The 13,126-nt window shown below is 36.9% G+C and overlaps 2 protein-coding genes across 2 annotated transcripts in view; one reads left to right on the top strand and one right to left on the bottom strand.

The window, feature by feature from the left end:
• Positions 1-154: 154 nt before the first annotated feature.
• On the top strand, positions 155-2,877 carry LOC128995793 (uncharacterized). Its single transcript, XM_054420812.1, has 3 exons — positions 155-231; positions 392-992; positions 2,872-2,877. Exons 1-3 carry the CDS (start codon positions 155-157, stop codon positions 2,875-2,877), a joined length of 684 nt encoding a protein of 227 aa, XP_054276787.1.
• Positions 1,616-13,126, bottom strand: part of LOC128994061 (ras-responsive element-binding protein 1-like) — a 46,974-nt gene continuing 35,463 nt past the window's right edge. The window contains exons 2-6 of the mRNA XM_054418288.1: positions 11,582-11,683; positions 10,513-10,688; positions 6,143-9,780; positions 4,848-5,664; positions 1,616-4,140 (exon numbers count right to left, since the gene is read on the bottom strand). Of these exons, the coding sequence (XP_054274263.1) occupies positions 3,754-4,140; positions 4,848-5,664; positions 6,143-9,780; positions 10,513-10,688; positions 11,582-11,636 (5,073 nt within the window). The 5' untranslated portion in view covers positions 11,637-11,683 and the 3' untranslated portion in view covers positions 1,616-3,753. The remainder of the gene's footprint in view (positions 4,141-4,847; positions 5,665-6,142; positions 9,781-10,512; positions 10,689-11,581; positions 11,684-13,126) is intronic.

Here is a 13,126-nt window from a genome sequence, read left to right as displayed (position 1 = left end):
AGTTTAAAAGTAGTCTGATGCTAACAGCACAGTCCCAACCGAGTCTCCTGCTAAAACCAGCGTTTTCCGCCAAAACTAAGGCCTCCTCATCAACTCCCGCCAAAACTCTAACCTCCTCTGCAACTCCCGCCAAAACTCTGGCTCTTCCGCCAAAATGCAGCCTCCACAGCCTCTCATGCCATTAGTGAAGTCTCTCCAGAGTCTCCCACTAAAAATGATCAGACTAAAGAGGTACTTACCTCACTTTAGGGAGGCTGGAGGATGTATTTTTCAGAAAGAGGCAGCTAAATGTATGCCAGTGAGAGAGACAGAAAGAAGGAAATGTTGGATGGAGTCAGGAAAAGTGTAAAAGGGTATGAAAAATAGTTGGTAACAATGACCAATTTAATAGTTTAATATCAGGAGGCCAGAATAGAGTAGGAGCTAGTGGCCGTGTATCCAACTGCAGACACGGCTACCGTGTATCCAACTGCAGACACGGCTACCGTGTATCCAACTGCAGACACGGCTACCGTGTATCCAACTGCAGACACGGCTACCGTGTACCCAACTGCATACACGGCAATGCCGGTTTTGTATCAGGAGGCCAGAATAGAGTAGGAGCTAGTGGACGTGTGTCCAACTGCAGACACGGCTACCGTGTACCCAACTGCATATACGGCAATGCCGGTTTTGTATCAGGAGGCCAGAATAGAGTAGGAGCTATTGGACGTGTGTCCAACTGCAGACACGGCTACCGTGTACCCAACTGCGTATACGGCAATGCCACTTTTGTATCAGGAGGCCAGAATAGAGTAGAAGCTAGTGGACGTGTGTCCAACTGCAGACACGGCTACCGTGTACCCAACTGCGTATACGGCAATGCCACTTTTGTATCAGGAGGCCAGAATAGAGTAGGAGCTAGTGGACGTGTGTCCAACTGCAGACACGGCTACCGTGTACCCAACTGCGTATACGGCAATGCCACTTTTGTATCAGGAGGCCAGAATAGAGTAGGAGCTAGTGGACGTGTGTCCACACGTCCACCGGTTTTTTTTTCAATTCAGTTCACTCCATTTTCTCACTCCAGTCCTCCACACTTTCTCACTCCAGTCCACCTCGGTTTATCACTCCAGTCCACTGCACTTTCTCAACCCAGTTCATTCGACTGTTTCACTTCAGTTCAGTCTACTTACTCCAGTCCACTTTTTTGCATAAATAATGGGAATGTTGGAATTGTTCTGTAAATTTACTAATGATCCCATGTTATAATGTATAATGCTATGTTATACATAGGTTCCTGTTCAGATTTTAGAAATTTGTAAGGGAATTGATTTTAGTTAGAACAGGTTTGTCATGATTTCACAAGGTTAAATCATAGATAATACATGGTTAAATGTATATCATTCTTGTATCTTGTAAACTTTACTTGTTGTTCTGAAACAATATCACTGAGAGCTCAGTGGAAGAAAATGAAACTTTACTTTAGAATGACAAACTTTACTGGTCTATTTAGATAGCTGTTAGACTACTGCAGCATCTGGATATTAAAATATACCTTTTATTTTTTGAGACTTACTAACTCTCCTATTTTATTCTGGTTGATGGGCACAAACTTAAATAATAAGTACAACAATTCTTATGGAAATCACATTTAATAGATTTCAAGAGAACAAAAAGTAACAGAGCACATAAACTTTTGAACAGTAGTGGAAATGAGGAATGAACAACAGACAAAAGAAACCACATTCTGTGTGTATACAACCTCTTATATACAAACTTAATAAATATATTATTGCGAATATTACTATTTACAAGCCTTAAAATTAAATCTTTGGAATGATGAATGAGAAACTACTAAAATATTCAGTATAGATTTACATACAATGTTAAATGAACTAAAGAACAGATCATAACTAACTATTTAACTGTAAAAACATTTAAATATTAAAATTAAAAACGTTCACTCGTTACATGAAATAAATAATAGATTAGCGAATGAGAGATGCAATTTATGGCTAAAACAGATAAGGAGAGGAGTGACCATAGACAAAATACTTCGCAAACTGAAGACGTATATTATAAGAATGAAGATGCTTGTAAGTCTATGGTTAGTCTTCTCTAAATCCTTGTGCTGTAGCAACCCAGCTAAAAATGTCATCTATAATTCTATTACGATTTTTGTAATGAATTGAGCCGTTATTTTTCTTCATTACTGAAAATGCTTTAAGTTACAGCTATATTAAAGTACAGCATAATACTTATGGATTTTTTCAAGAGCAAAACACAAATGAAGAAAACCTTTGTGTATAAATAAATTAACAATAACTAACTATAATCAAACAATGACTTTGCTTGAAATAATAAGTTAGTAAAGATTAAACAATTTTTAGCTGGTTACTCTTCTTTTAAAAGCACATTATAGGTTATTTTTACTGCAATTCTCATTCAAAATGTTCAGTCCAAAAATATTTCTGGTTTTATCATGAACTTATTAAAAATACTGTATTGCTACGCAATTTGTTCTTTTATTTAAAAATTTATACCTATATCTGTTACATTTTAAATGCTAAGCCATTTAAAATGAATAATACATAGGTAAATTAGTTAAGATTTATCTTCAACAAAGAATACTCAACAATTTACTAATGACCAATAGCAATTTTAGATTCTCTAAATATGCTGATTGTAGTTATCTAAAAATTCTAATTTAATTATTTTCTCACAAAATTTAATATTTATCGACTTTAAAATTAACAAATAGAAGGTGAAAATAAAAGTATTTCCACCGTAAGCTGTACCTTTCTTTTAGAAACAGTAATGATTACCAAGTCTTAAAAGATAAGTTTATGTAATTTTTTAAATAACTATATCAAACCTCGTATGTTCTAGGTGTAATGCCCTTTACGTTTAATACCTTAATAATACTTATTGCTTGAGTTTTCCACATTGATTGCTTCATCAAGTAAACATCAAGGCTATGAAGACCAATGTCTTATATCACAGGACAATGCGTTGTACTAATCAAGAATTTCCACCAAAAACAATAAAACACTCATAAGGCACATATAATACAAATCAATGGATAAAGCACTTGTGATAGCAAAAGATGAAAAGAACGAATATCGAATCAAAGCGGCCATTTACGATACATTATAGATTGTGCAGTCATACTAAATGTGAGTAAAGTTGCAATTAATTACACAAAACACTTAAATGTCTGAAGGAGTCCTTATCATTGACTAGCTTATCGTAAAAACATTGCAATACAATGACAGGTATAAAGATATCGATTTAAGTTTTTAAACTGCAGTAGAAGATTTTGAGTACAGAAAAACGTTTAACGTAATTTGACTATGGATAACATGAAGTAGACATCTCCTTTCCAGGTTGTTTTTACTGGATCGTTATTAAATTTAACTTGAATGCAACCCACAGCCAAAATGTGCAGCTCTCATTTGTTTTCTGCCTCACCAATATTTGAATGATTCTCAACCAAAACTATGTCTGGTTGTAAACAATAGCTGTCACATTAGCTATCATCATATGAAAAACTAAATGACAATAGAACTTTGACAGTCGCACACTTTGTTTGGGGTTGGATCTAGGATATCATTAAGTAAAATCTGGCTTCTGTTTCATGAAAAAATGATAATCTACATCTGCATCAAGAATCAAAAGTAAGACTTTGTCTATACCGAAATTACACGATGAACTTTGAGGTAATACTTAAATATTGATGATAAACATAGAAAATTGTAGCTTTTTCTCAAATTACTTCTTGACACCTAGCAATTTAGCAGCATCCTCAGCAGACTTTGAAAGCAACATTTTATCGACGATAGTTTTGTCTTGGATTCCGAGGAGGTTACTGATTAAATCTGAATCCTCCTCCATCCGAGACTTAGCCCAGTGCTTGGTCAGAATGGTGTTGTAGTTGTTGTTATTATTGTTGGGTGCTGTCTCTTCGTCACTGGCTGGAGAAGTGTCCTCGGGAGCGGGGAACGAATGTTTCTTGCGATGTCGCAGCATGCTGTGCTTGAGAGTGAAGCGTCGTCTGCAGATGTCGCAAGAGAATGGTCGCTCTCCCGTGTGTGTTCGCATGTGTCGTCTTAGATCTTCGGCGGACCAGAAACGTCGCAGACAGAAGGCACACATCACCTGAACAAAAAGTAGTTGTGAATGTTTGATAATGTTGACTTGACAAAATTTTAGTTAGAATTGTTGAAGTGGTGTGTTATTTATAAGTGTTATTTATAAGTGTATTGGCTGTAGAATCAGAAGTAACCACTGAAATGTTTCACTTGCCTATAACAGGTTGCTTTTCATAGATTGAAAAAGAAACGCTACGAGGAGAAAGTTATCCTCATGTCTTTAATTTAAGGATGGAAATACAAAATCCAAAATATTGAGTTAATTGGAAACAATTACGGTATCAAAGTTTAAAAAAATCGTTTGAAAAAATATTTAATACTGGTAGAGCATATTTTAAACATTTTCTTGTTATGTTTTAGGGTCTTTTGCAATTAGGCCTATCTATTTATTTTTATTTCCGTTGATTATCAAGATTTAAAAAAGGTAAATAAATCACTACAATTATTTCTCAAGTGTGTGTCAACTGGTAGCTTTTCTGTATTACCAGGCTAAGGTATCCAAACATTTTACTCATAAATGTATGGTTTTAACATAAGATTTTTATACGGTGTCAACAGTTTCATTAGATATTTTTTTAAATGTTCCTCAAAATTACATGTATCAGAAAAAGAAACGAAAGCAAATTTTTTCTCGATGAACAGTATCTGTACCATGATGACAGTAAATGTTTTTATAGTACATACTACAGTCAACATTCTAGCAAATATACATACCTTTCTATTGGCGTAGTCTGGAAACTTCCCCCTCAGCTGTTCCAAGTTTTCTTCTCCATTCTCTTCAGTTGGATGGTTCTCTTCTGCAGCAGCCCCTACCTCCAACGCTCCCTTCGAAACCAAGAGTTGGAACTCAGAGCTGTGGCTGTCTCGGATGTGATCCAACGCTTCCTGCCGCTCGGCAAAACTGCCTTCGCAAAGATGACACTTAAACGGTAAATCCGACGGGGTCGCAACAAACGTCTCTTGCTTGAAGGTATGACTTTCAGTATGACTAGGATGGATCTCTCTCAAATCTGTGATCGGCCTTTTTTCTTTCTCTTCGTCTTTCACTTCATCACAAACGTCAATCTCCTCGCTCGCACTGCCATGGCTTTCGTATCCACTCTGGTCGTTCTTGAACGCGCCTGGTTGGTGTTTGGTGGAGAGATGTTTCTTTAGGTTGCTGAGGGTGGAGAATGTAGAGCTAGGACAGTTCTTGCACTTGTAAGGCCTTTCGGGGACGTTCCTCATGGTGTAGTTTGGTCCGTTGGGTTGTTCCGTGACAGTAGGAGGCACTTCGGTCGTCGTGGGAGTTCCTCCTCCGTGTTTGCGCAGCAAGTGACGATCACAGTTGGACTTTGTCGTGAAGAGGAGAGGACAGAAAGAACACTTGTAAGGTTTCTGACCCGTGTGTGTCAGAACGTGTCGACGGAGAGAAGAAGACCAAGGGAACTTCCTGGCGCAGTACGGACAGGAAACTCTGTTTGGAGCCATGGAGTATGCACTCTTCTTCTTCACAGCTGGAGGGTGTGTGCTGTTGTTTTCTGATTCTGACCTGTAAACAAAATTAATTTCTTAAGTGATTATACAAATTCCAGTTTGTTATTCAAAATTGAAATGAAGAAGAACTGTATTGGGTTAGGAAAGATCCAATTATGACCATGAAATTTGGCATTTCGTCATGTTTTAAATCAGCTCGGCAGTTAAATTATTGCAATATTTTCATTGATTTTGAATTGTTTTTATTACATTAAATTAATCAGAGTGCAAAGTAATATTTAACTATGATTTACAACTATCGAGAACATTTGAACTCAATTTAACAAATACTCCAGTTTGTAAGGACAGTATTATTATCAGTTAAAATATCTCAGTAAAAAGATGAAGTGTTATTAATGCAACCTTTGTAGTTTAGCAGGTTTATACAATTCAATTTCGTTGATAGGTGGGTAATTAGACACTACACAGCTAAATGTTTAATCTGGTTTTAATCATCTAAAATTTAATTTTTTAAAGTTACTGAGAATGCTTACCTGTTCTCATCGCTGCCTGAGTTGCATCCTTCACTGGCACTGCCTGCTGCTACCAACCCCTCCTCATCTTCATCACTTCCATCACCTCCAGGCTGATCTTCCTCGGAATGGAAATACTGGCGAAAGGTCTGAGTTGAAGCATTGTCAAGAAGCCTGGATACACTTGCTAAATCTGCGCTGTCTTCTCTCATACACATCTTTTTTCTGAATGAAATTTCTTCTTCGTTCTGCTCACCATCTTGATCATCGACCTCATCATTCTTTTCTTCATCGATGACTAGATCTTCATCCTCCTCTTCTTCCATAAGTTCTTCGTTTTTACCATTTACAGACTCTGAAGATGGAATCTTTGATTTCAGTTGGAGAGCAATAGCATTCTTCACTTCTTCTGATATACAAGGTTTTCCCTCCAGGGTGAATTTATCAGCGTTGAAGTCGCTGTTGATCGAGGACTTTGAATCTTCTTCAGATTTAATACTCATGTTGGGCATTCCAGATTGAGAATAATACTGACTGTGGTTGAGTAAGCTTTGAGGCACTTTAGGAACGATAGAATGATTGCGTCTGGCTGGCATTGTTATGGCATTCCTCTGTCTTTGAGACCAGTATTGTGGATGTTGTTGTTTAATGTGCCGTTCCATGTTGGACCTCAACGTGAATCTTGCAGCACAATGTTCGCAAGAGAACGGTCGCTCTGTGCGGTAACGCCTTTGTTTCTGCTTGGGAATCAAAACACCATTCTTTATCACCATTTTAACTGAAGATGAAGTTTCTTGTTTGGGTTTAGGCTGGGCCAATTTTTCTTGTAACTTAGAATGGTTGATTTCTGGAGTTCTTGTGTCTTTTTCACTTTCATGAACGGGAATTTTTTCTTTCATCGACGGGGAGAATGTTCTTTCCTCCCTAGAGTTTTCTATTCGCCAATTGTATTCTGCCATGGCTTGCTGTTGAAGAGATTGAATTCTATCAGCTGCATTCACCATTGCTAGCTGATCAAGAACAAGAGATCCACCTGATGTCAGTTGAAGACCTCTAATCAACTCTTTTTGAAGTCTTTCCTTAATTTCAACAAAATCTTGGCCGGAGTTTCCAGGGAAAAAACCTGGAGGAGGTGGTATGAAGTATGGTGGATAGGAACCATTAGGCATGACAGTTGGTGTAAATGCAGGAAAAGGTGCATTGGCATTCAAATAAAATGGATGGGCATTCGCTGGATAAAACTTTGAGAGGTCTAACTTTGTCAAGGGGTTGGGTAAAACAGGATTTTCATTTTCATAAGTTGGATGAGGTGACTGAGCAGAAGTGTTTATTTTGTCTTCATTGTTTGTTTCAGGAATATTTCTTTGTATTGTGATTGTTTCCTTGGGTTCTATGATTGAGATCGCCCTTTTCTCTACTGGTATGTTTGGCTTTTTTGACAAATCTTGTGGTTCTAATTCTTCTGCATTTTCAAACACTTCATTTTTACTTATTATAGGTTGTTCTCTAGGAGTAGCTTTCTTTTTACTTAAGTCTAAAACATCCATAGATAGATCCAATGGAGCATCTGTATCGCTATCGGTTTTATCTGGAGTAGTATTTGCATGGTACACTGGAATCCGCACATCATTTTCTTCTTGGGTCATGGTTCCTACGTCGAGACATTTTCTTTGTACAGTTTCATTGACAGTAATATCATTAACACTTGGAGCCTTTTGAACATAAGCAAATGGTGAAGCCTTTGGCAAGTTTGCTTTTTCAAAAACAATATTGGGTGTTTCCAAGTTTTGTTTGGTAAAACTGTGAGTATTCTCAATTTTGAAACTATCCTTACTCTCGATGCGATTCAACTGATCCGACTCAGAGAACAGAGAACGTTTGACATCATCACGGTTTGGTTTATGGTCTGCATCATTTGTTGGATCTTCTGAAGGATGGTAAATAATTGATTTCTTCACATCTTCACGAGTCATCTTAGCGTGTCTATTTCTAAGGTGGCGTTCACAGTTTGCTTTTGTAGTGAAGGCATAATGACAAAGGGCACATTCATATGGCCTGTCACCATTGTGTGTGCGCATGTGCCTGATCAATGCAGACTTATCTGAGCTGTAGTGCGGACACATGTTGCAGCGATAAGGCACTGGATTTGCTCCACCACTGCTGGTCAAATGAACCCTATTATGGCCCTTCAGAGCTCTCAAGTTTGGGAAAATTGCTTTGCACAATCTACAAGGAAATTCTCCTCGCAGTTTCATTTTTCTAAATTCAGCAGCAAAACAGTCTTGCTGTTCCTCGTCAGCAATAGCTGACTCAAAGGTTCCAGCTCTAGAGCCAGAGTCTGGGGGTGTCACTTCCAAGACAGTTGGTTGAGGAGACTTTGACAAATCGTGAAGCAAACCTCCAGCAGAAGTAACGGAAATGATGCTTTGGATATCAGCCAGATCTTTACTCTCTGAATTGTTTTGGTTGAAATAAAGATCCCTCCGGAGATTTAGAGAAGTGGGAGGACAGGTCTGTGGAGGAGTATTCGCGATTGATTTATTTTGTAAATCGAGTCCTGCAAAGAAGTTGAATCTTTTACGTTCCTCTTCAACATCGTCAGAACTCTCGGATACTTTGGTTTCACTCCAAGAGCCTCTTTTACCAGCGCTGCTGAGATCTGTTGGAGCTTCATCGCTGGAGGAAAAGTCGTTGTCTTGGTGGCAGCTCTCCCCTGAAGAAGCGTAGTTCTCCTGTCCACAGCCTTGTCTGTGAATATTGAGAGCAGATCCGCACGGAAACGCTCTGCTACATTTGTCACATTGAAACCTGTGAAACATACTACTCGCCAGGTGCAAACTCTGCTCACACATCGCTCTGGCAATATGAGGGAATTTTTCACTTGAAAAATCCACAAATGTCAAGTCTTTAAATCCAATTGTTTCTTTAACATTTCCGACCGAACGTTCTTTCAACTCCGAATGATGAACCATGTACCGATGAAGGTTTAATACTCTGTGGTTTTTGAAAACCAAATTACAAGGAGTACATTTTGCTACGTAGTCAGGATGGCATTCTTCAATATGGGTCTCAAGCAGGTTCAGTGAAAGGAAACCTGTTTTACCACAAAAAGAACAATCAAATTTACTCTTTTCACTTTTCTTTCTCTTAGACGATCCAAAGTCGTCTTCTGTTTTCCTCTTATGTTCAGATCTGTAAGGTGAAAACTCAATGACGTTGTTGTTGTACTCTGAAGCAGTTCTAGACACCCTTCTTCTTTTTTGAGTTGTCGGCAGAGATGAAAACGATTTTGGAGATCCAAGACTCTCAGAACTAGCGTCACTGTCGTAGTTATAAGAATCCCTGTTTTCCGAGCTGTGACTTCTCATGTGGTAATGTAGGGTCCCGATGGAGGTGAACATGGTTCCGCAAATTTTGCATTTGAATTGTTGCTCTCTTGAATGTGTCAGAATGTGTTTATCCAGCGACGCTTCCGAAGTCATCACCTTGCAGCAGATTTGGCACACGAGGCTTTTCCCAGACGATGAGATGAAACCGAGATCCTCGGGTTTGTGTGATCTGATGTGGATGGTGAAGTCGTGAGAGGAGAAAAGCACCATGTCACACACCGGACAGCCATATTGGACATCTCCAAAGTTGTCTGCTTGCTTGGTGACAACCTGCAGACAGAAATACACTTGATTAGCAAAACAACCCGAGTATAAGATAATAACAGTAAAAACCGCTGTAGGCTACTTGAATCAACCCACATCACTCGTTAAGGGTTTATTGTAATTGATATTGTAACTGCATTGTTCAGCTGATGATCAACAACAAACTATAATGATGACAATTGTTTCTTTTTCTAAAATCTTACAAAGGTGACACTGTATTTAATGAAACATCATAATCACTTTTTAGTGGCATTGAAATTAATTTTTAAATCAAAATTATCTTGATTTATTTTTTAGCTGTACAGCCAAACAACAAAGTAATATCATAGATTAAACTTTAATCTATGATAATATCCATTATACAACTATGTAATAAAACGTATTAATATGTTTAGTTATTAAGGATTCTTATTACATCCAAACAAATTGACACAACTTATTTAAGAATTTTATTTAACTGTGAATAAAAGTTTTTAATTTTATAAAACAGTTGATGCAAGTTAACTCCACTGTTTTAAACCTATGGAGTTTAATATATATATTTTTTCTGTTCTGTTCTTTGTGACGTTCCAATCCAGAGAGCTCTGAAATCCTACTGGACTGAGGCTGTTTAGGACTTAGTCCTCTTTTTAAAGATTTGTGACTAATCTGCAATAGGTTCTACACTTATAGTGTAGAATTTATCGCCCAAGTAGTTAAAAAGGATTTTCAGTCTTGTACACATTTTCTCAAACTTACCTCTGGAGTTTGGTCTGGTTGGTTTGGAGGTTGGATGGTGTTGTTGTTAACTGGATTATCTTCATCAGTGCTATGGGTTTCTTTGGCTTGGTTTTCTTCTTTGGTGTCATGGTCGAGGGGTTTCTCTTCTGCCGCCTTCTCCATTCTTGGGACTTGCAGAGGGTTCAAAGTCACCTCTGGGCACAAGACATGGTAAGTTTTAATTTACTATTCCAGTAGTTTAAGATTGTATAATTGTTTAGTGTAGTAAAATTGATAATTCCTATTAAAGGGACTGATGATGTTTAAACAATTATTTGCCTTATTTAGTTCAATAGTAATACAAAAAATGCTTTCTGATCGTAGTTTTTAAAAACTCTAAATATGTGTTACTGTACGATTAAAAATCAACAATAATGATATGTTTATTGGCACAAAACGTACATACTCGTACTTTTTAAAGTACTGGCGCTTTGTCACTTTCGTATCACTCTAAAACCAGTTCTTTACCGACACTCTGAGTTTACATTTGGTCCTGTAACAGTTTCAAAATTTAATTTTTGAACTAGTTACCTTATGTCTTTGTTCTTGCAGGTATGAAGTTATAATCCTCCAATATATTTCACCACAGTGTGTGGCATCTTCAGGGAGTCTTGAAGTTCAATTTACATATTTACACAGAAATATATTGGAGGATTATAACTTCATACCTGCAAGAACAAAGGCATAAGGTAACTAGTTCAAAAATTAAATATTCTAGTTCTTGCCACTGGGAAAATACATAAAATCATCAGTTTCAAAATGTAATACTTGTAATGACTTACAGGCTTATTCAATAGCAATTTGTTTTGTTTTGTCAATGTTAAAAATGTAAGTACTTACTGAAACTGAAATCAAAATTGGAGTCATAGAACGTAACTTTACCATTGACTTGATAACATAAATGTTTCAAAACAAGTTCCAAATAGCTTTACCAAATAATTGAGAAAATTATTACCAAATAATTGGCAGTTGATTTTCAAAATTGGCAATCATTGGTTTTGAACCATCGGAGGGTAAAATATCAAAAGTTGCATGACACATCACTTACCATGAGTAGGGGCTGGGGCTGGCGAAAAGCCAGTTTCACAAGGGGTGTCCTGCATGTTTCCGCAGAATCTTTAGGGGCAGAAATACAGTGTCAATCGTCCACCTGAAACAAGCATAGAAATGTTTAAGATTTTTAGCTCTCAGCAAAGTTTGCTAGAACATTTGGATGTTTTCTACAATGATAAATGATGACAATAATTTGACTATGTCATTTATTGTGTTTTAAACCTCTAACGTTACGGTTTCTTAGCTGCAATAATATTATTAATGTGAAATAATCAGTACCCAAACACAGTAAAATTTATGTAGCCTTTCGAGTTTTATTTATTAATTCATAAATATTCAAATTTTTGTAAGTTTTAAATCAAAGATTAAAAAAAGTTACATTATTGGTAAAACAAAAATTTGACTTTGTGAATTAGGAGGGATTCCCTGCAGTGTTATTTCTCATGCTACTCTGTGGTTACCAAGGCTACAGTACACTGTTAGAATTATTCCGTCTGTATCTGTTTTGCGTTGTCCAGATTGAAGGCGTCTACCGTTTGTATCGATGAGAAACGAAGAACAAACTGTTCGTAACAAAAATGTCCTTATAATGTTTCATTTGATTTTATCTATTTCAACCTTTTGCTGGTTTACACTGTCTTAGTTAATTTAGGAAACAATAAATTTATTCCAATTATATTGTAAACATAATTTTGAATTATAGGGACTAAACATTTACGGCGGTTATTTAGAAAGCTAGAAACATTAAAATATTTCACATCACGAAAGTTCGAAAAGTATCATTCTCATAATACTAAAACATTTGGTAGACAAATTAATAACCTAACCAAATATAAAGTGAGACAGATGATTAATTCAATTAGTCAAGAAATCTGTACACTTGATTGTTAAAATTCTTTGATAACGTATCTTGGAAACACCACTGGAGGCTGCTCTAAGAGAACAAATACATTCTTTAGTCTCTGGTAAGTTGGTAACTCTGTGCTCTGTCTAACACTTATTGAATAATGTTATACTTTATTTACACATAATCACTTTCAATAACCATCAATGCACAAATAATACGTAACTTAAACACAGTTTTCACCACGGACGCCATTTGAAAGTAGTAAATTACAAAACCTTTGAAAAGCCAAAACTACGTTACAATATTTATTAAAAAGCTACGACTGGACGCCTTACATCATTCAACGACCTTGTGAACTTGTATCATTGTTGCGAGGGCTGCACCTGCCACAACGGCACCTGTCTTCAAAATACGTTACTACGCCCTCCCCCACCCCCTCCCCCATGACCAGCAGAGTTGGCTATTTAACTGTCTCACTAATTTATTGGATGTGGAAGGGGTTTCCTGCGTAACGGACGAATAGACGATGATAAGGTTTTAATTTCCCTACACTGATGGTACATCTAAAACTCGCCTAGGCTTGTGAAAAGAAAGGGTATGTATTTTTGAGGCAGTCAAGAACGCGATGGAACGAAAACACATCTGAATGAATATTTTAATGGTTTTTACTTTTTAATTAACATAATAAATTAA

Source organism: Macrosteles quadrilineatus, unplaced genomic scaffold (genome assembly GCF_028750875.1).
Source record: "Macrosteles quadrilineatus isolate MER2022 unplaced genomic scaffold, UCM_ALF_1.0 Scaffold_5__1_contigs__length_97177068, whole genome shotgun sequence".
Lineage (NCBI taxonomy): Eukaryota > Metazoa > Arthropoda > Insecta > Hemiptera > Cicadellidae > Macrosteles > Macrosteles quadrilineatus.
The sequence above is the reverse complement of the archived record's forward strand: the minus strand, read 5'-3'. Positions and strand labels throughout refer to the sequence as shown.

Coding starts and splice junctions, on each gene's coding strand:
- LOC128995793 (XM_054420812.1), top strand. CDS start 155: ATGCAGCCTCCACAGCCTCTCATGCCATTAGTGAAGTCTCTCCAGAGT. Junction 232..391: donor AAAATGATCAGACTAAAGAG/GTACTTACCTCA, acceptor CCAATTTAATAG/TTTAATATCAGGAGGCCAGA.